Here is a 22264-nt window from a genome sequence, read left to right on the forward strand (position 1 = left end):
ATGGGAAATTTTTTTCTCATTTCCTCGCACATAAATGCCGTGTACGGGACATGACATATGACATCCGGTGTGTGCAAATTATAAGGGCGCGTTCGAGGAGACACTATTAGCGCTAACAGCGTCGTTCTATCTTTGTTCAACTTTTAATGAGTAACAAAGAAGATTGACGCTGTTAGCGCTAATAGTGTCTCCCCGAACGCGCCCTAAATGACATATGACACGCAATTGGCTCGATGTGACGTGTCGCGCGTTGCGAACTACTCGCTGTGGGTTTGATAAAGTGACAGCGGAATCTACCCTTCTGTCCACAACGCGGCGAACTTCCTTGATCGACATCATCGTGCGACGTACCCAATGGCGGTATTTTACTGCTCTGGTAAAGGTGAATTTTTCCGTACGATTTCGGGAGACTGGTATAAATATAAATGTTGATCTCAGAGCTGCGCGAGAGGACGCGGCCGTGTAACGGTAGCACTTCGTTACTGGCGGTCATGTAACGATCCCGGTCCTGGGAGCGCCGAGCCCGGAGGTTTAAATGTCAAAATATCCGCTGATCAGATTCGGAATATCCCGTTTTTTCTAACGAAGCCAAGAATGCGTCGTCGTTAAACGCACCGCGACTGTTCCTAATAATTTGTTTATACGTTTGCTTGCAACGTCTGCGAAGATGGGCTTTTCCACGAGCCTACAAGGCCAGGCGTCCCACGAGGCGCTTCTGGCTCGCCAGGACGCCGAGATTAAACTTCTGGAGACGATGCGAAGATGCCTGACGATGAAGGTCAAGTCTGATCGAGAATATGCTTCTACCGTTTCCTCGCTTATCGTTCAAGGAAAAAAGATTGATCGCAGCGAAGACCTTGTTGGCAGTCTCATAGTGCAGGTAATTGTTCATTTGTGTGCTTGTAATTTGACTGGTGTCAGTCGCTGAGTATTTGATATTTAAAGAAATATCATCATGTTATATAGAGCTGGAAAGACATTATGGACTCTATCGATCAGACAACTAAATTGATTAAACAACAGGCAGACTCTGTTGAAAATGTTGTGGATCAGTTAAATACGTTGTACTCAGAAAGGAGAAAAGCTAGAAAGCTTTATCAAGAGGAGCAGACTTGGTTGACTAATCAGTTTCAACAGGTAAATAAAAGATTTTATAACAGTAAAATAAAAGAAATTTGGATAAATTCTGATGTTTTTTTATGTTTATTTTTTTATATTACGTAATATTTAATGTATATTATGTTACATATCATTTTCAAGTTGACGGATGATGTAACTAGAAAGAAACTAGAATATCAGAAGAATCTGGAAAGTTATAAATTAATGAGGTCACGATTTGAAGAATATTATGTCAAGTGTAAGTTTTATATTCAAGATTATTCTAAACTATTCCAACGAGTTACTTTTGTGTAATAAAGAAATGTACAGTAATATAATTTTTTTTAGCTGGTCGAGGCGGTCGCAAGTTAGATGAAGTAAGAGAAAAATATCAAAAGGCATGTAGGAAACTTCATCTAACACACAATGAATACGTATTATTACTAGGTGCTGTGACAGAATGTGAACATGATTTAAGAACCTGTTATTTGCCAAGTTTGCTTCATCGGCAACAAGCTATTCACCAAGAATTTATAACTTCATGGTGAGTTACATTTTATTTAAAAAAAAAAAAAAAAAGTATACCTGAACTGGGGGACATTAACAAAGTACTCTATTATTTCTACTATTATTTATAAACAAGATTTTAATATTTTTTCTTGAATTTTCTATTTGCATACAATTAGAAGTGGAGAAGGTAAAGATTTTATTATAAAAATTAATGATTATATTATTCTTATATATAATGTTTAAACAAAAAAAAAATATATATATATATATATATATATATATATATACACATAAATTCTTGCAATTTTTTAGGAAAGGAGTACTTCAGGATATTGTAAAATACTCGGATTTTACAACAGAGAAATTTCTGGAAATCCATGTACGAGTGCAAAAGATAGTCGACAGTATTAAGCCTATCGAAGAGTATAGAGATTTTATTGGAAAACATAAGTATATATCTGACTTTATAATTATTTTTATACCTAAAACATACATATATCTTTATTAAAATATTCTAATGTAGAACTAGGCCAGCATCTCCAATCAGATTCATGTTTGATGAAAATCTTGTGGATGATACTTCAGGAAAATTATTGCCAAATAAGTTAACTGTAGACAATTTAACTATAGATTGGTTAAGAAGTCGTCTTACAGAGCTCGAAACTTCTCTTAAATCTACACAACAAAATCGACAGAGTTCACAATTCTTACAAGAAAATAACAGCGATTCTAGGTATATAAATCATATAATTTTTATAATATATTAACATTATAATATATTAAAATTTTTTATTACTTTATATTGTCGTCAATTTATTATTATTATTAAATTTCTTGTTTTCTAATTATAATTTTAATTAAAAATGTTTAAACGTGTTCTTTTTTTACATATTCTATCCAGGAATTTAACCTTGGACTATTCTCGCGAAAGAGAAGAGCTAAAGTTACGTTGTCAGGAGAAAAAATTACAAAGACAGGTGGAAGTTATTAGGGGTGCACTTAATGAATTAGGCTGTGAAGAATTACCTCCAGGTTGTGACCTCTCTATGGAAGGTTCTTTCACTGATTCACCTACAATTAATAAAGTGAGTAAAGCATAATTATTTTCTTCATTAATAAAAAAAACAAATTCTGTTAATTATAACAAATATAATATGTAAAAAGTATATCATGTTTCTGTAATCTTAATATCAACATCCTAAGAATATTTTTGTCATAATCAGATGTCGGCATCCGAAAGTCGAAAAATATTTTGTAATCTATAACAATTAATGCAAAAAGGAACATTATATTAGATTTAATTTGTCTTTTTCAATACAAGTTTTTTTGAATACAAGTTGCTAACAAGTTGCTACAATGCTAAAATTATAAGTTAGTTAGATTTGATACTTTACAGAGAAAGAGAGTCATAGAGAGCGGTCTGTTCACGTTAAGGAGAAATCAACGATTTATGACAATATTAAAATCACCTTTCAAATCTTTACCGGCAATTAATGATTCGAAAAACGGACTAATTAGAGCAAATAGCGAAGGGCCTACAGTCAAAGCAGACAATAATATCCCCCCTGTTGTATGTGTTACACTTTATTTTTGTGTGATATCTGAGTGCTCGCGTGTACGTTTCCTGTGTCGAGTCGCACAAAGCGATAAGACGTTTGATATCTTTTGTGTCATTATGTAGAATATAGCCCATAACAACATAATACATCTCTTAGTTTCGATTCTACAGTAAATTTTTGTATAATGATATACTTTTTTATGCAGACTTAAATAGTATTAAAATTTTCCATTTGATATTTTTTTTTTCTTACAAAGATTAATTTAAAGCCCATATGATCATTTTTACATTTTCAAAATTATCTACACGATTTATTACAGTTAGAAAGTGTATGAATATACATGTATAATATGAATACTATTATTCATATGCTAAATATGAAAGTTAAATTATTGTTTTTTTATCAATAAAGCATGAGAATTTTATGCATGCAAATAAATGTTTTTACATTAATGTTTGTGTGCACACTTATAAAAATATATATGCAGTAATTAAAATTGCAAACAATTACACTGCTTATATTTTATTATTAACTTATTATTTATTTTGACAATTAAACTTAAACTCTACAGGTACCGTCGCATTTAACTAATAACCAAAAAAGTAACGGAAATGGCGATCTTATGGAGGAGGAATGGTTTCACGGAGTGTTACCGAGAGAAGAAGTCGTGAGGCTACTTGTCAAGGAAGGAGACTTTTTAGTACGCGAAACAACAAGAAACGATGAATGTCAGATAGTTTTATCCGTTTGTTGGGATGGGCACAAGCATTTTATCGTACAAACTACAGAGGTGAGAGTAAACATAAATAAATATATGAGTCAACATACAAGTCTAACATATAATATTTAAATATTATAATAAACTTAATTTTGTATTTTTTTAGCATATATAAAAATCAGAATTATTTATTATTAAAAATTACTCTCTTGAAAAAAAGAGATTATATAAAAGTAATTAATTGTAGGGTCACTATAGATTTGAAGGGCCTACATTTCCATCTATTCAAGAACTAATCTTGCATCAGTGGCGATCCGCTTTGCCAGTGACTAGTCGATCCGGTGCTATTCTTAAAACGCCAATTTTGCGCGAACGATGGGAGCTTAATAACGATGATGTCATCCTTTTGGAGAAAATAGGTCGAGTGAGTAGGCTGATACAATAGCTATATTTTACACAGCGAGGTATAAGGCCAATTATACATTGCGATATATAATGCAACGTGATTTATAGGGAAATTTCGGAGATGTTTACAAGGCACAACTGAAGACTTGTAAGACCGAAGTGGCCGTGAAAACGTGCAAAATAACGTTACCGGACGAACAGAAACGCAAATTTTTGCAAGAGGGGAGAATATTGAAGCAATATGATCATCCGAACATAGTCAAATTGATTGGTATCTGCGTTCAAAAGCAGCCGATTATGATCGTGATGGAACTGGTGCCTGGTAAACTGACAATATTATTATATTGCATTACTATGTTAACATAAACATTGCGCTATTGTATTAAAAATTTGCAATAAATCTCGTATATGCTACTAATATTGATAATGCTACTGTAGGTGGTTCGTTACTTACACATTTACGAAAGAATGCTAGTACAATAACACAGCGAGAGCAATTGCGTATGTGTAAGGATGCTGCAGCTGGTATGAGTTACTTGGAATCTAAGTATTGCATTCATAGAGATTTAGCCGCTCGCAATTGCCTCGTAGGTAAATAAAAACTATATTTCAATCATTCAGGAATTCCATTGAACATGGTCGGCGATAAATATAATATAAAATGCGATATTTCCTTAGGATACGAGTGTATAGTTAAAATCTCTGATTTTGGAATGTCGAGGGAGGAGGAAGAATACATAGTCTCCGATGGTATGAAACAAATTCCCATTAAGTGGACCGCACCAGAGGCCTTGAATTTCGGTAAGGTTTCCTTAATATCTTGATAATATCACACATTTTATTGTTGCTCTAACACTTGACTACTGTTCAGGTAAATATACGTCACTTTGCGATGTGTGGAGTTATGGGATTTTAATATGGGAAATATTTTCCAAAGGCGGCAATCCGTACAGTGGTTTGTCCAACTCGCAAGCACGCGAAAAGATAGATGCAGGTGAGAGAAGGAATAACAGAAATTGATAAATAATTAATTACATATCAATATCAATATATGTTACTATCTTTTTTATATCCATAATTTGATTATTTTGGTAATTTATGTGGAATGATTAGGATACCGAATGCCACCTCCGGATGGAACACCTGAAGAGATCTATCGATTGATGCTGCGATGTTGGGAATACGAACCAGAGAAACGACCGCATTTTGATCAAATATTCACCGTGGTTGAGACGTTATCTCAAGCATATCTATAAGTATTATATTAAAAGTATTGTATGAATATACACCACATAAAAGTATAAATTGGTGCTATAGTTTTCTGATACTTATTTTGTATAATTTACGAATTATATGAAATTCAAGTTGACATCTAGAAGCTACAGGCTTTAAAAGTATGAAATGCTCACGACCAAACTGTATTTTATTTTGTAAGTATATATATGCATACGTATGTATATACATGGATATCATAGATATATCATACTATGATATATCTATGATATCGATATACTATAGTATAAAAAAATGTATTATTAAATTGCCATCATAATAAGTCATTGCGAAATCACGTTGATGTGAATGATTGTTTTTTTCGCAATATATATTTAATTAATAGGTTTTATAAATTATTATATATTTTTCCGTCCACACGTCATAATTCAGCTCACCTTACACCAAGTGATACTATTGTCACTTTTCTATGTTATATTTGAATATTATGTATGTATTTTTATTGTTATGTATTCATGATTATGACGTAAAACGTAAAACATTAATAGACTTTATTTATTTAGTTCTATTATCATCTATAGGTTCTCTTTAATGATTTTGTAGTGTTTGCTCTTTGACATGTATATTAAATTTTACACAAATGCATATTAGAATACACATCACATTTGTGTATTTATTGTAAATTTATCATGAAAATCGAGAAAATAGCGAGAAAACATAATGAATTATATATATATAAAGTATATATAGTTTTCGTGATTCTATACATATTTCTTGTAATTGCCAATAATATGAAAATTTTATTATATTTTATCATATTTTTAAGTAGCAATATATAATTATGTTGCACATGTAATGTATCCTCACCAATGTTATTCGTTTAGTTATGTATAAAATCATAATATTCATGTAATTAAGTTCCATTCAACAAACGTATCGACGTTATCAAGAAGTTGAATATGCAATATCAGTTTCAACTCTAAACTGTTTTCTTATATATATAAGAAACACGGACATTAGTGCGAGGCCATATCCTGGAGACTCGAATTGGAACATATATATATATATATATATGTATAAAAATGTGTAGTACGAAATCTCATTGAAAAAAATATGCAAAAATGTGAAAAAACCATTTATTACTAATTTTAAGTCTTCAAAGAATACTTTAGTCTTACGTTAACAGTTGAATATATAGAGAAAAATTAGAATTAAGCAATTTACAATATAGTATTTTAATTATAAGAACTCTCTTTCAAGGAGTAATTTTATATTTCATTATTGCTGTGCAATATACGATTGAGCTGCAAATGTAAATGCGTGTATGTATATCATTTGTGTTATAAATTTAAATGCTATGACAATGCTCTTCCAATGTTAATAAGTTAATATTTTTGTAATTTAGATGCTCTACTTCTTCCATTTTTGTTTAAATGACAATGTTATACATTGCACGCATTGTAATATAAATACAATCTTTACAAATAGCTATAAAATTTTATAGAATGAAGAGATCCAGTCTAATGTTACAACTAATATAATTCAATATAATTCACGTATATAAACACAGTTTATTACTTGTTATCACAATGTGTGCAATTTAATGAAAGACATATATCTTGTTTCCATACAAATACTCAATGTTGCTGTAATAAAAATAATAAATTAATAAAGACTATATACAAAGTGATCTTTAATGAAAGTACATTTCTATAATTCTAATCAACTTAATCTTTACATCTTTTAAGAAAGATGAGAAAATCTCTTTTAACAGATCATATATACATAATAATTCTTATATCGTATTACAAAAGTTGCAAAATTTAGAACTCACCACTTGTGAGAAAAAACTTTTGAAATTATAAGTATAGTTTAATAAGTTCGTCGCTAACGGCCGAAGGTGTTAAAATTCCCAAGTCAGTGAATAATAGACTGATGTAGTGAGGTGGAGTGTAATCCACTAAGGGATGTTCCTTCTTCAAATTATTACTTAGAGTACTGGATGTATACTACAATATAATATTACATATTTTTTTAGACAAACATTCGTCAAAACTCTTGCATTCTTTTCAATAGAAATTAAATCACAATATAAATACACAATAATTTACCTTAAATTCATCAGGTAAATCTACTTGGTTCAAAGGATAAATTCTCGCAAATTTAAAGCTTTCTGTTAGTACATAAAATGGTTTCTTCACTTCTTTTGCACATATTGCCATTGTATATGTACCTATCTATAAAAAGTGAGAAATATTTTTTAAATAATTGTACACATTGTCATTTTGAGTCATTACATACCTTATTAATTACACCACCACTTTCTGCCACACCCTCTGCTCCAACCATTACCATATCCACTTGTTCCATTACATATCCTACTGCAGAATCCAGTATCACTGTACATGATATTCCTAACTTTGTTAAACTTTGACACATCTCCTCTCTGTTTGAAAATTAAAAAAAACAAGAAAGATAAAACACAAATTAAAGCTTATCATAGTTGACGTAAAAAAAACATTTATCTTATTACATAAAAGAGATTTACACATACCCAATATTATCGGGAGAAGATGATGTGACATATACTTCAAATATTTTATTATTTGCGGCAGCCTCCTTCATTGCTTGCAGCACTACTCTTGATTTTGAGTGTGTAAGTATTGTCTGATAAAATATAAGGCAATAGAAAGTAATTGAAAATATTTTATGTTCTTATTAATTTTTATTTAATTTTTATTCTTACCGAACCGTCAGTAATAAAATATGCTGCTACTTTAGCTACTTTTCCTCGTGCTGCAACTAATTTTTCAGAGAATACTTTGCCTCTGTCCAGCATAATTTTTTTGCACTCTGCAAATGACTGATTAAAAGCATACTGACATCAATAAAGTAGATAAGTTTTAATAATAAAAATAAATAAAAAAAGATAAACGTATTCTATAATTTATTGTTAATATAATAATTTTATTTATATTAAAGGTATGAAGAGAAAGAGAGAGAGAGAGAGAAAGAGAGAGAGAAAAAGAAAACACTAAAAATTTAAATATTAATATTCTCACAGGAGTATCTAATGTTGCTAATGTGATAAAACGCAGAAACAGTTCACTTCCTGATGCAATTGCAGTAACTGGAGTTTCTGTGGAGCGCATAGCATCAATTGCATCTTGTAAGCAAATCCGGAGCTCTTGAACTGTTTCAGCTGTAATAACAATAAAAAAGATTAATCTATACTAATTAAAAACATAACAATTTTTTACACTTTATTGTAATTAAGAATTTACTTTTATAAATTTTTTTAGATATATATATATATCTATATCTTACAATAAATCTACATAAATAAATATATATCTATTTTAAAATATAAAATATATATATTATAGATATTTACACTTTGAATGTTCCAATACTTCTAATAAGGTACGAATAGTAGCCATACCAGCAGATGTATCCTTCTCATTTCTAATAATTCCATTAAAAAATCGACAAATTTCTGTAAAAATATTAAAAAGTTACATTATCGAGAAATTCTTTATAATATTTAACATATTATTACGATATATACATTTATTATCTACGATTCATATTGCTAACTAGCACATATTTATATTCGACTGATTCTAGCACATACCTTCCTTCTCCATTATTATGATTTAGGTTGTTTTCATACAATCGTTTCAAAAATTAATTTAACAAACATATAGGTGATGTGTCTAATATTTATTTTAAATTTTACAACACATTAATCATACTAAAAAAATTATACATTTGTAGGATTATATTGATTGCACTTAACCTAACTCAATTTGCGTAAGAAAATGTTTACAGACTTCTATATATAACATTTCTTCTTTCGCGCATGCGCATAAAATGTAGTATCAGTCATAGACCATAGACTCATCTATCATTATTGAGATGCATATTTGGCGCTGTGAAAGTTTCGAGATATTTGACCAATCAGAACGAAGGCGACAGATTTCTTCTCTTTGATTTGTCAATCGAACGATATGAAATTCGTTACATAAAGTACATTTTTATATACATATTGATCTTTGGACGTATGAATCTTCCATAATAATGGAGAAAAAAACATAGTATGGGCGCGTTCGGGGAGATACTATTAGCGCTAACAGTGTCGTTCTGTCTTTGTTACTCATTAAAAGTTGAACAAAGATAGAACGATGCTGTTAGCGCTAATAGCGTCTCCCCGAACGCGCCCTATATATTGTGGAATAGAGAGAGAGAGAGAGAGAGAGAGAGAGAGAATCTAGATTTACATTTTGCGAAATAATTTGATCGATCTAATCTGTTCAATCGATATTTAAATTTGTGTGTATTGTTATATGACAAGTTCAAATGTAAATCATTTTCTCTAGTTGAAAGCACTCTCTAATAAAAAGAGGAAAATATTTGGACAGTTGTCAAATGTGTCAAAACGTTGTGGTCAAAACGTTTATTATTGTACCTTGTAATATAACTCAATTAAAAACGATACAATGGAAAAATCTGGCAATATTCTAAAAAATAACGCTAATGATATGGAAATAGAATCCAAAGTAGGTTAAATATTTGCTCGAAATATTTTAAATGGTTGGTTATCTCGTAATGACATTCTGCATGTATATATTTGTAGGCAATATTAAAAAGGAAGATGCAAATGAAATCAGAAGGACTCCTGCTGTTGAGTCAGGAGTTAGATCAATGTAGGATGCAACGAGATCAGTTTAAATTAATGGCAGAACAAATTCAGGAAAGATTTCTGATTTTGAAGAAGCAGATATGTGAAACCAAAGAATCAAATAGGTAAATAATATAAACAGTGGATGGTATTACTTAAACATTCTGTTTCAAGTTTCTCCTTAATTTAAGCAAGTAAATACTTTTGCAGATGCTATAATTCAGATGAAGATTTTAGAACTCTAGATTTATTGACAGAAGCACGAGAGCAAAATAAATGCCTCAGATTACAGGTAGAAACATTAAGGCAAAAGCTAGCAGATGCCGAAGGTGATATTAAGGCATTACGTACAAATAGTAGTCGTATACCGATTGAACAACAAGATGCTCAACTTGCACCAGCAATGCATCAAAGGGAGGAAATGATAGAGCAATTAGAAAAGTTAAATTTAAAAGTAAGCATTATATAAGGAAGTATCTATTAATTATTAATTATGTGTCATGATTTATATTTCAACATATTCACAAGATATCTTGCTATTCAATAACATTGTTTCCATTATAGTGTTCACAGTTACAAACAGATTTACAAATAGTATTGGATGAGAAACATGAGTTGGAAATGGAAAGAGATGCCTTTAAGTGTAAAGCACATCGTTTAAATCATGAGCTATCTAAAGCTTTGAATGCTTCCAAACCAGTTGATCTGGATGCTCTTATCAATGAAAATAGGTAATTAATGCTAAATAATTACAACCTAAAGATAAATTTGATAGATAAATTTTAAAGTCTGAATTTCAGTTATATTATATATTTAATTATATTATTCATTTTTTTAGATATCTACAGGAAAGATTGCAGCAATTGCTTGAAGAGAAGGAACTTACACGTCAATCTTTGTCAAAGTATAAGGTATAAGATTAACTTAAACAAAAAATTATTGTGTAACATTAATATGCAGTTATTTTTTAAATTAAGTATAATTTTTTCTAGAGTATGTTAGATAGTAAAAGGGCTAAAGGAAATATTAAGTTGGGTGTAAATTCTGCAGCTGGAACAGTAATGACTCACAAACAAGGTAAATATATATATGTATATAGATATGTATGAATATATATATATATGTATATAAATATGTGTGCATATGAAGATTTTTATTTTTTTTTTTAGTTGAACAGCTTCTTCAGGAAAGTTCTTATATACCGCCTCAGAAATCTGCTGCTGCTGTTACTGATTTACGGTGTCTCTGTACTGCCTTGTTAGAAGCTTTAAATGACAAAACTTTGGCTCTGGCACACCAGAAGAAAGCGAATAAGTAAATTTTCATGTTAATTGTATTTAAACTTGTGGTTCTAATAGAAATTAATTTATATATTTTGTTTATGTAGAATATTGGCATTGAGAATTTGTGAATTGGATAGTGCAGTGCAATCACCAACAATGAAACTCTTGGAGGGATATACAAGCGCCAATGTTGATTTAAGATGTAAGTATAAACATACAATTTTAACATTCTATAATACATATTATTATAATTATATTTATATTCTTTACAGGTAATGATAATGATATAGATAATGATTTAGATCACACAACCAATTGCAATACAGATAATATTGAGGAAAACAGTATTATAACAAACGAGAATAATGTACAGTGTAGCTCTTCTGAGAGTCAAGTTATGCAACAATTGCAGTCGATACAAATGAGTCTTCCAAAGAATTTGGGAATATTGGTTCAAAAAGCGTTAAATAATTTGAAGGATAATGATAAACAGAAGATATGAAATTAGAAATATTCTATATACAGAGAAATGTGTGAACGTGCCTCTTCATGCAAATAAAATGTATCTATAAAAGTTTTTCTGTAAGTAGAAGCTGCTACAAGCTTGACTGGAGCATATCAATCTTTTGAAAAAATCTAGTCTCTCTAGTCTCTCTCTACAAATCGTATTTGTTTAGGAACAGCACATAAAGATTTTAACTTATTATATTAATAACTTATTGCATAATGTCAAGTATTACTTAATATTTTCGTTAAATTTATAGTTATATATAGTAATCTTAAAATTTTGATAGAGGTGTCCTCATCGAACGAGACAATTTATTGTACTACGTTTAATGTAGCAATTGGTTTGACTTATTATTTACTTATTATTTATATAACATGTAACTGCAGTATCATAATATGTAGGTTGACAGTAGAACGATTATATTAACTGATGACGTTTCCATAAATATCCCTTGTGCAAGACACTCCAATTGATCTAACCACGAGTCGAATTGTATACTAGGTCGTTCTGTAAGAGTTGGCCTCATCGATTTTTTAATCGATAATGAGATGCACTTTCCCTATGCGAATATATGTATATGTATATACATTCTGCTAAAATACATAGAGATGACATTCCGTACAAATGTAATATATTTGTATTTACATTGTTATTAACTTCGTTTCTTTCAATTTTATATCTTTCCGTCTTTTCCAGACGTTAAACGCTTGGTTATTGATAATACGTCTCTCGTTGTTTTGTTGCTGTAGAATTTCCATGTTCATTTGTTGAATCATTTGTAACTGTTTTAGTTCCCTTCTTTGTTGAGCTTCTTTTTCTTTTATTATTTGAGCATATACCTGAAGATTGAAAAAATTACTGGAAAAGTTTATAAAATATAGGAGAAATTTTAGAGATGCATGAATTAACTAACTGATAAAAATGAAAGTCTATCTTACCTCCTGAGAAGCTTTCTTACATTCGATATCTTTCAGTTTTTTCTGCAGCTCTTGTTGCTTTTTTTCCTCTGCTTCTTTTAGTAATCTTCTATATATCAGGTTTTTTCCCTTCTTCCAAGACTCGAAGGATAATTTTCTTTTCACTTGTTTGGTCAATTTTCTGTTATGGAGAAAGTGACAAATTTCTTTTTATAATGTTAAAAAATTATAAACGTTTGTAATTTTCTGAAAAGAGATAAAAAATTTCTATTATATAATAACCCTTCATTTTGTTGCTCAATAATATTGCTTTCCAACTTCTTCTTAGTTTTTTCTCTCTGCATTGAATAATGCCAGATTTCGGTTATTTCTGGACTGGGCGCGATGTTATTACTAATTATGCTATTACTAATTACTTCTTGATCTTCAGAAATCTTATAAGGCTTTTCATTATGTGCATTTTTATTTGTCTGTGCATATGTATGTAAAAGGCTCATTATTTATTAAGAAAAATAATTTTATTTTTTTTTAAATGTAGCTAGATAATATAATAATTTGGATAATTTGTCACATAATAAATCAGAAATATTACTTCAACCGATTTGTTGCATATAATAGATGTATCTTGTTCATCAAACTTATTGCAATCAATTCTGATATTCAGATTTTGCTTCGGTAAATATTTTATTTCGTTTAAAGCATCCATTGAATTGGTTTCGTTTAATATATTCTTTATTAAATTGCTCGAGGGACATGATGGTACCTCCTGTAAATGTATCATTCTTATTTATATTTGACTTTATTCTCATATATAGCTTTTTGAAAACCTAATTCTTTTCATGAATATCTTTTACATTTTCTATTCTAGTTCTCGTCTCTTCTAATGTCATCATTTTCTTAAAGTACCATTCTTCGTAGATAGCTTGGTGCAATTTTGCTATTTGATCTAAGTCATAATATTGGTTAAATGGCAATTTATAATGTATTACGCAATAATATATAATAACTAACCAGGATCTTTGAGCGCTACGTTAAGCATTTGTTTAATGATATTTTCCAGATTATTATCCGAAACGCTTTTCATTTTCATTTTGATGAGACCTCGTGACAGTATTTTTATTTGTCTTTTATAATATTTTCTGTGATATGTACAAAACACTAAAAATTTAATATTTAATTTTTTGAAATTTTAATGCCACATTAATTTGACAGTTAAAATGCAATTACGAATTAGGATGCTTCTTGTATCCTTCATATGTTTTTTCAGGATATATACACACACACACATCATATACACACTATTTTATTTTTATTACCTATAGATAAATGAAAGGATGGATTCAAAAAGTACATTTCCTATGTGTATAGAGTTTTAATCATGTATAAATTATGTACATAAATATATAAATATATAATAATTTAATTATATAAGTTATTCAATGAATATATGTATATTCATATAGCACATTTGTAAGTTTCCACAAAAATATAGATAGGATAGATATTTCTGTATTTCTGTAGATTTAGAGAATGCAGAAGGAGAGCTGTACATTTATAGATGTAATATATATATATATATATATAAAAGAGAGAGACTATAAAAACGAGGACACAATAAACGTATAATATATATAAGTATACGTTACAGTTTGACATTTCCTAAAATCATAAGTGTTTTATCACTGTTGAATAGAAGTTTGTATTCTCAAGTTGCTTAATGTTATCAAAAATTACTGTAGACTTTTGAAAATTATAGAAAAGAAACATAAAGGCACATTTATGTATATATTACAAATCTGTACGTGTCAAAGCATCTTGATTGTACATAGCACGCAATTGAAATAAAACCACAGTATTTATCCTGTGATAAAACATTGAATTGATAAACTTCAAATATATATATATGTATATATATATATATATATATATATATATATATATCTTTTTGCGATAAACCTACAATAAATAATAGAACTCCAAATATCTAAATCAATTTCTGATTTCGAAAAATTGCAATCTTACAGAAACAAATATATTCTAACATATTTTAATATGTTTCAGATGTTTGTAGAAAAATATATTTATTAAAATACCTCTTCTTCTTTATATGACTTCGTATATATTACTTCATATAATTTTTAATCCAATCGGTGTACTCGGACACACGCGTATACACACCAGGATAACCGGGTTCGCCACATTTATTGCCGAAAGAAACTATGCCGATCTGCGTCCATCGACCCTCGAGTTGCAGCATCAGCGGTCCACCCGAGTCACCTTGACACGCGTCTTTGCCGCCTTGACTATAACCGGCGCATAAAAAATTGTTGGTGATCGGTTGACTGTAAACCACGTCGCAATCCTCGTTTCTCCACACTGGTAGGACCGCCTGTTGTTGAATGGTGCTTTCCTTTCCACCTATTATACCATTTTCATTACGGCATTTATTAGGACTAACAAGAAAAATGTATAAAGAAAAAAGAAGGAAAAGCGAGAAATTTATTAAACTTCAGATTTAGAAACTTTATACCTTTTCACAGATTGTATATTTATTCTTATTTATTTTTACTTAATTTTGGCGCATATTCTGAAAGAGATAAATGACTATTTTATGTTTCAAATACATATTATAAATTTTTCATTTTTCTTTTATTTTAATTCTTATTTAAATTTAAATATTTTGACTGTGAAAGATCCACTCAGTGTTTCGACCTGGATTAGCATGAGATGAGAATTTAGATTATATCGTGTCAAATATATATAATTATGAAGAGAGAGATATTAATTACCATAATAAGTGGCGCCCCAACCAACCACTGTTGGTCTGGCGCCGGCAAACTGTTTCCCGCGAAATCGCGCCTGCGGCAAGCAAATGGGTATTACGTATGGTGACCTTTTTACAGGTGTGGTAAGCTCAAGGACGGCAATGTCATTGTAATATCCGGAATACGTGAACCTTGGATGCGCATGGATTTTCTTTACTGTGTAGGTCTGCGGCGACGAGGGTTCGTCATCCCTTTCCAGATCGATGTCGCCGAGACGTACAGTCAACTGGCGAGTGTGGAAGCTGTAATTGTAACGTTAAGAAATATTAAGTCATATATTATAGAAGGAAAAAAAATCATTTCAAGAATCTTTGTAGCTATTCGCAGTAAAAAAAATCTAAGAGTGTACATATATATATACATTTTTTAATTTTTATCTTTCTGATTAAAGTTCGTGGATTAACGTGTTGTTGGAACGTTCCTTACGGCCGGTGTTGCTGATCTCGCATGCAATGAGCAGCTGTGAGGATGTGGTACGGTCCTATCAGAGACCCTCCACACCAGAATTCTGTTTTTGTGGAACTGTGAAGAAAGATCGCCGCCATCCAGGGCCAACGACCAGGCAACGTATCGTCGCCTCCGACTACACGGTATTTGCCTGAACTTATTATTCCGCATTCTAAACAGATAGAATACTCTTTATACTCTTATCTTCGAAACACAATTTTTTTTTCTAAACTCTAGCTATTTATTGACAAAGGATGCGAATGATGACATCGTGAAAGAAATCATTTGACAAAATTTTCTTTCATTAGAATCTGCAACTATTTTTCATGTGTTATAAGAAAATACTGAAATACCATCGTTGTCTTGAATAAAATTGTTGTCAACCGTTCCGATCTCAAAGCCATTCGTATTATTGTTCAATAAGTTTGGAGATGAAACGATATGCGTTATAGGTCTTGTAGTCGATGAAGATGTTACCGGATACAACGGTATCGGACGTGGTCTGACAGGTTTTGTGGGTCGAATCGGTGGTCGTGGGAAATGTACATCGCTGTTAATTCCAGAGATCGTATCTCCATTATTGCTGCAATATTTATTTATTTAAATTGATCTTTTCAAGACAATAAATGAGATATTTTAATATTTCGAAACATTTCCTTATAAAATATATGTGAGATGAATGATCATTCACAAAAAATAAAAAATATTCCACTTACATGACAGAAGGATTGTCAGCTTTATCTGATGGACAACAAACTCCTGGCACGAACAGGCTCTTAAAGCACAACGATTGCCTCAGCTTACTAAGATCGAGTAACAATTGCGGGCAATTGCTGAGGTCCTGGCACTTTCCCGATGCACCCTCGGCCGTCGTGCACACAGGTGAAGATTCCTTGTCTCTATTCGACAATTTTTCCGCAGTTTGCTGCTGTTGTTGTTGCTGCTGCTGTTGTTGTTGCTGCTGCTGTTGTTGTTGCTGCTGCTGTTGCTCTTGGACTGGCGGTTCCTGTGTGGAGGACGCGATCGTTTGTCTGAGTGGCAATGCTACTCCACGCACCAAAGGTGCGATGCTATCTGTTACGTTGCGGCCTGAAAAAAAAAGAGTAAATTTCAAGAATTTTTACATTATTCTTTATACATATAATTAGTAATTAGCCATCCATTATTCTCACGCGTTATTTATTTTATTTTCTATATTAATTCTTCAATATAGAAAATATTGAAAATAAATAATAATACTCTGTATAATTTTCTGTATATTGATTTCTTTTTATATTACCCAGGATATTCTTGGAGATGGTGTACAATGCTGAGGGCAGTTCCTTTGGCGGATAATTCAAGATCTCGCCGCCCCTCGTCATATTGACGATGTAGTTGCCTACAGTGTTTAAGGCACCCAGGGTCTCGCTGATGGTCACCAAAGGATCTCTCTGCTCTTGCTCGACCTTTACCAGCTGCGTGGTGTAGGGGCGTACTCGCGTGTCCCTTCGATATATCGGTTTGTCCGATCTGCTCGGTCCGATTCGGTCCCAGGAGTGCGACCATCCTCTCGTTGGCGAGACGTACGAGTTTCTGTATTCATACGCTGCATTGCGACATTGCCTCATATGAATGAAAAGCGAGTAGGATCATTATAATAATAAACGTAATATAGAAATAAAAAGTAAGCGGCAAGAGCGCAACGCGAAGCGAAATCGCTTTATTCAATTCTTGATCGTTCAGTTGTCATTATCGCGAGCAAAATATTTATGTGCAAAAATCTCGTAAGATTGCATAATCATATTCCTCGTAGAATTGCAAGTGTATCACTTGGCATGAATCGCGATTATTCCGATAAATCACAATCTCATTCGTGTTACACTTTCATTCACATAAGTCTCTAGACGCGGTAGATGAATTTAAATAACTGATGATGAACACAATCCGTCGAGACAATCGTATTGCGAACAATGTTACACTAATGTGCTTTTATTAGGATGAAAATTACTTACGGTAAGAATGGTAACGCACGATTTCTTCAGTGTACGAGATAGAGCCGACAAATAAACTGCATAACATGCAAAGGCCTAAAACACAAATACATCTTATTAAAACATTAATTATAAGCATCTTATATAATCTTATATAATCTTACGCAAATACATAATCTCGTTGTAAAATATTAAGTTTTCGTATAAATCGATCGTCTCTTTTATTTGAATTATTTTGGATAATTCATCATTTTATTTGTTTACTATTATCATCAATTTTAAATTATTTAAGAAGAGTTTAGTTTGATATAAAAATGTTTAGATATATAAAAGTAACTTTAATTTTTAAATAATTTTTTAAATAATTATTTTCTTTTTTTTTCGTGTCTATCGGGTTTGAATACTTTATTGAAATTGATATACGAATTCAGACCTCCGATACTGCGGACTCGCAAAAATGATCTCTATGTTTATTCATGAGGAGATTACGAAGTCATTCGTAATCATCTGTCATCGCGGGAATACCGTTTAAACCATGTCGTTCATAATAAACGAGCGCGTCTCGTGTTATGTAACGAGAAAACGCACATCCACTTTCTGATCTTCTTGGAATTTATCGAAATTTCAAATAGAAATGTCTTTCGGAGTAAACGTGAGAAAGGATGAATCTGGACGCGCGCGGAGGAAAAACTTTCTAAAATGAAGAAAGAGAAATATTTATAAAAATATGCAACATTTGACTGTAAATGTGATCGCGCTTATTACAAGAGGCATCGCATTAAACGCGCGATTAAAGAAATATGATTAATGCGGACGGGAGAAAATTTTGCCGACAGCGAGAATACCAATCTTTGCAGGTGTTTCTAATTAACGCCGTAATTATGTATCAAGATATTTTGATTAGAGATTATCTTAGAATGGGATACCGATTCGCAATGCGTTTCATTTCGACCTTGTTTCACACCAGCCGTTCTCTCATTAATTAGGTGAAATTAAATCGAGCGTTAAAACATCGTCAAATCTCCCGGAACTACGAAAAAAGATACTAATTTACCTTGTTCCGGTTTTTGAAACTCGATTAGTTTTGATCGACGTAGATATAGTGATAATTTTCATTTGCTTTTAATTAATTCCGCGAAAATAAAGGTCGGATCTATTCTTGCTAAAAAAAAAAAAAAAAAAAAAAAAAAAAAGGAAAACGAGACAATGGCTGATTATATAGAAGTCTCTAAAAAGAAATACAGTCAGTTTTGAGGAAACAATTATGCGTGACCCAGTTACAAGAGAGAAATGATTTTCTTTAAGATACGGATCATCGCATTTTTAAAAAATCATATGCATACGCTTCGACTCTCGAGGTCCGGGATCGGGAGATCTAAAATGTGTAATTAGAAAATTACGAAATGTCCCAATCGCCTGGAAGTAAAACCCTTCTGAAACTGATTACGAATGCTGGTCGGATTCTTCTCATCGATGGTGAAAGTTGCCCGGCGTGAAAGTGTGCCTTTCTTCTTCCGTTCACTGATTCATGTCGTGATACGTCAAGGAGACAAATTTATTCTTCGAAGGAACGGGGATAGTAAGAGCACATTTCTGGGATAATTTACGTTGCGCGATGATCGGGGGAAACCCAGCTTCACAAGCGTTACAAGGTCTCCTCTGATAACACGTGTGTATCGAAATTATCCAAATAACTCTCGTAGAGCATGCGGGTTGAATAACGTCAAACATATAATTGCATTGTATCTCTTACGGTCGATTACATTACACACAATTTTACATTATAATTATATCGCTATTATGACTAAACAGTAGATTAAACAATATTAATCTTAATTAATTTTATGTTATAAAATTGTTTAATATTGTTAATGAAATGTGAAACATAAAACTTTGATAAAAACAGCGACATAATAAAACGGTCTGGCAAGTGATAAAATTATATTTATTTTTAAAATTTTAGTTCTATTTTTACTTTGAAAAAAAGTTTAATTTTTACAAAGAGATACATAATAATTAAAAATTAGTATTAAAATATGCTATCAATAATCATATGCCTTGATGTTTTCACTAAAGAATAATTATTCTTATTTAAAAAACCCAAAGATTCTATGAAACGTTTTATAAATAGATTTACGACACGCTACGTTAATTATTATTATTATATGAAGGTGTTATTCTGTCGCTTCTAGACACATTTCATTTGAGAGTTCGTGACGAGGAAAGGCGCGTATCTTTTCTAAGTTTCAATCTCTTTGTGTCATACAGTGCGTATGTATATATGTATGTGTATTATGTGAATACACATAGTATATACCCACGCAATAACCCAGATACATGTGGGCGCCGTGCGTGCATGATACCTGTGTTATCCGTTTACTTTATTTACGACATTACACGTTGATGGAGAAGAAAAAAGGAGAACATGGCCAAATATTCATCGTTTTATAGCGTTTAAATCTGTAAATAAAACCTCTCGAAATTTCAATGTAACGTTTTATGACACTTGAATTGAGGCAATCTACTTACTTTCAGAAACAAACAAGCGGATTTTTTCGTTCTAGAAATGTTACATTATATATGCAGACATTATACACACACACACACGCACACACACATGTATATATATACAAATATAAACGCGAAAAAGAATTAAATTTTTTTACACAATAAAATAACACTATTTTAAACTACATATAATATATATTTATTTTAGTTCTTTGCGATCTTAGTTGAAGATTTATTTAAATTATAGAATTACATTATATCATAAAACTTATTTATGTAAATTTTATGAAAACTTTAACACAGATTTTTATTACTCTTTTCTCAGAAAGCGAGAGAGAGGAAGAAAGAGAAGAAAGCAAAATTAGAATTAATCAATTTAACAATTAAAAAAACAATGTATAGATTCCGTTAAATCTTTAAATATATAAACTACATTATAAATTAATGAGAAGTAAGAAGTACACACATGATTATTCGAAATTTAGATAAAAAAATAGTTTATGAATTTTATATGTTGAAATTAGGAAAAAGCAATAATGTGATTTAAATGATAATTAATATGCAAGATATTGTGAGTTACAATGCTTGGACACTATCGGCGCACAATCGTCGCGATTACGATCTTGTATGTATAACAAAATAAAAAACTAAAAAGTAAAGTTTTGCTTTGTCAGTAGGTTACTAAATTCCGTATTTATTAGACAGTTCGTGGTAAACTAATATGAGAAAGTGAGAATCTGTATAAGAAATTTATAAACATATAATTGAGGTCATCTTCAAGCTAAATGCGCTCACAAGTTAAAATAAATCTACACACGCAAGTCAATATATAAAAGAAATTCTAAGAGAATTAGTCTTAAAAAATATTTCTAAATATTTTAAAATTTTGTTTTCTCTCTTTTTCTCATTTAATTTGGTTTTATGTCAAAAAAATTTTTTTAATTATGTTTTATGATCTTATATTATAATCTTATTTTAACATATTATTATGTTTATTACATTACATTACACATAATTCTTTCAGATTCACGTGAATTTTCGCATGTCTCTTAGATTCTTAGATTAAAAATAAGGGAATTAAAATTTAGAATATTTAAAGAAAGCGATCCTAAAGATATTATTTAAAAAAAAAAAAAAAAACTTGTAAATGTGGATCGCTTTCTTACTTCACAGCCTTCGTCGGCGCACTAACATACCAGTTTCACACAATTCAACACAGTTTTCACTTTTGAAAACTAATCTGATCTACCAGTCACGCTCGTGCATATCAATAATATCCGCGTGACACTCTATCATCAATTACTAATTCACCGAGGACAACTAGACAGTTGTCATCAAGTACGTAGCGTGTTATCGACATTAAAACATTGCCTTCCGCATCTTTCTGTATATAATTTCGATAATCTTTCGATATATTTACAAATGCAAAGAGGCTTTCACTTACTCAGGACCGCTGGCGACATTTCCATTAGAAAAAAGTAGAAAACCTTATCCCGCGGACATCCCCAGTGTTTGTGCAACGCGGCTGGTACGATACCCGGGGTACAAGAGACGCGACGCCGAACTATTTTAACTAAGAATGTCGTTTCGTGTGATCAGCTC

The 22264-nt window shown here is 31.1% G+C and overlaps 5 protein-coding genes across 8 annotated transcripts; 2 read left to right on the forward strand and 3 right to left on the reverse strand.

The window, feature by feature from the left end:
* The first annotated feature begins 237 nt into the window (after window positions 1-237).
* Window positions 238-5606, forward strand: Fer (tyrosine-protein kinase Fer). Of its 2 annotated transcripts, XM_072900571.1 has the most exons (15): window positions 238-880; window positions 967-1137; window positions 1261-1357; window positions 1447-1642; window positions 1921-2058; window positions 2132-2341; window positions 2510-2693; window positions 3005-3178; window positions 3739-3957; window positions 4133-4309; window positions 4399-4612; window positions 4729-4881; window positions 4969-5091; window positions 5162-5284; window positions 5404-5606. In XM_072900571.1, exons 1-15 carry the CDS (start codon window positions 668-670, stop codon window positions 5544-5546), a joined length of 2535 nt encoding a protein of 844 aa, XP_072756672.1. In that variant the 5' UTR covers window positions 238-667; the 3' UTR covers window positions 5547-5606. The 2 variants fall into 2 exon arrangements, with proteins under 2 accessions (XP_072756672.1, XP_072756673.1); XM_072900572.1 differs by lacking the exon at window positions 3005-3178 and having other exon boundaries at window positions 241-880.
* Window positions 5607-6645: 1039 nt separating this feature from the next.
* Eif2balpha (eukaryotic translation initiation factor 2B subunit alpha) lies at window positions 6646-9342 on the reverse strand. Its single transcript, XM_072900578.1, has 9 exons — window positions 9158-9342; window positions 8918-9019; window positions 8586-8725; window positions 8270-8386; window positions 8078-8190; window positions 7825-7969; window positions 7635-7760; window positions 7358-7532; window positions 6646-7169 (listed from the first exon to the last, which is right to left on the reverse strand). Exons 1-8 carry the CDS (start codon window positions 9168-9170, stop codon window positions 7383-7385), a joined length of 906 nt encoding a protein of 301 aa, XP_072756679.1. The 5' UTR covers window positions 9171-9342; the 3' UTR covers window positions 6646-7169; window positions 7358-7382.
* A 422-nt stretch (window positions 9343-9764) lies between these two features.
* LOC140669899 (coiled-coil domain-containing protein 149) lies at window positions 9765-14784 on the forward strand. Its single transcript, XM_072900100.1, has 9 exons — window positions 9765-10082; window positions 10160-10329; window positions 10415-10658; window positions 10769-10935; window positions 11043-11115; window positions 11197-11281; window positions 11374-11518; window positions 11592-11689; window positions 11760-14784. Exons 1-9 carry the CDS (start codon window positions 10023-10025, stop codon window positions 11987-11989), a joined length of 1272 nt encoding a protein of 423 aa, XP_072756201.1. The 5' UTR covers window positions 9765-10022; the 3' UTR covers window positions 11990-14784.
* Window positions 12637-14002, reverse strand: LOC140670322 (uncharacterized). The gene is made up of 5 exons (XM_072900881.1): window positions 13924-14002; window positions 13767-13858; window positions 13195-13382; window positions 12934-13093; window positions 12637-12834 (listed from the first exon to the last, which is right to left on the reverse strand). The coding sequence occupies exons 1-5, from the start codon at window positions 14000-14002 to the stop codon at window positions 12637-12639; spliced, it is 717 nt and encodes a 238-aa protein (XP_072756982.1).
* Window positions 14785-14885: 101 nt separating the features above from the next.
* LOC140669898 (proclotting enzyme) lies at window positions 14886-22236 on the reverse strand. Of its 3 annotated transcripts, none has more exons than XM_072900097.1 (8): window positions 22107-22236; window positions 18176-18250; window positions 17464-17769; window positions 16901-17273; window positions 16538-16767; window positions 16164-16356; window positions 15702-15979; window positions 14886-15330 (listed from the first exon to the last, which is right to left on the reverse strand). In XM_072900097.1, exons 1-8 carry the CDS (start codon window positions 22129-22131, stop codon window positions 15035-15037), a joined length of 1776 nt encoding a protein of 591 aa, XP_072756198.1. In that variant the 5' UTR covers window positions 22132-22236; the 3' UTR covers window positions 14886-15034. The 3 variants fall into 3 exon arrangements, with proteins under 3 accessions (XP_072756198.1, XP_072756200.1, XP_072756199.1); XM_072900099.1 differs by lacking the exon at window positions 22107-22236 and adding an exon at window positions 19498-20501; XM_072900098.1 differs by lacking the exon at window positions 22107-22236 and adding an exon at window positions 18319-18343.
* Between the last annotated feature and the right edge of the window lie 28 nt (window positions 22237-22264).

The sequence above is a fragment of the Anoplolepis gracilipes genome, chromosome 10 (genome assembly GCF_047496725.1).
Source record: "Anoplolepis gracilipes chromosome 10, ASM4749672v1, whole genome shotgun sequence".
NCBI lineage: Eukaryota > Metazoa > Arthropoda > Insecta > Hymenoptera > Formicidae > Anoplolepis > Anoplolepis gracilipes.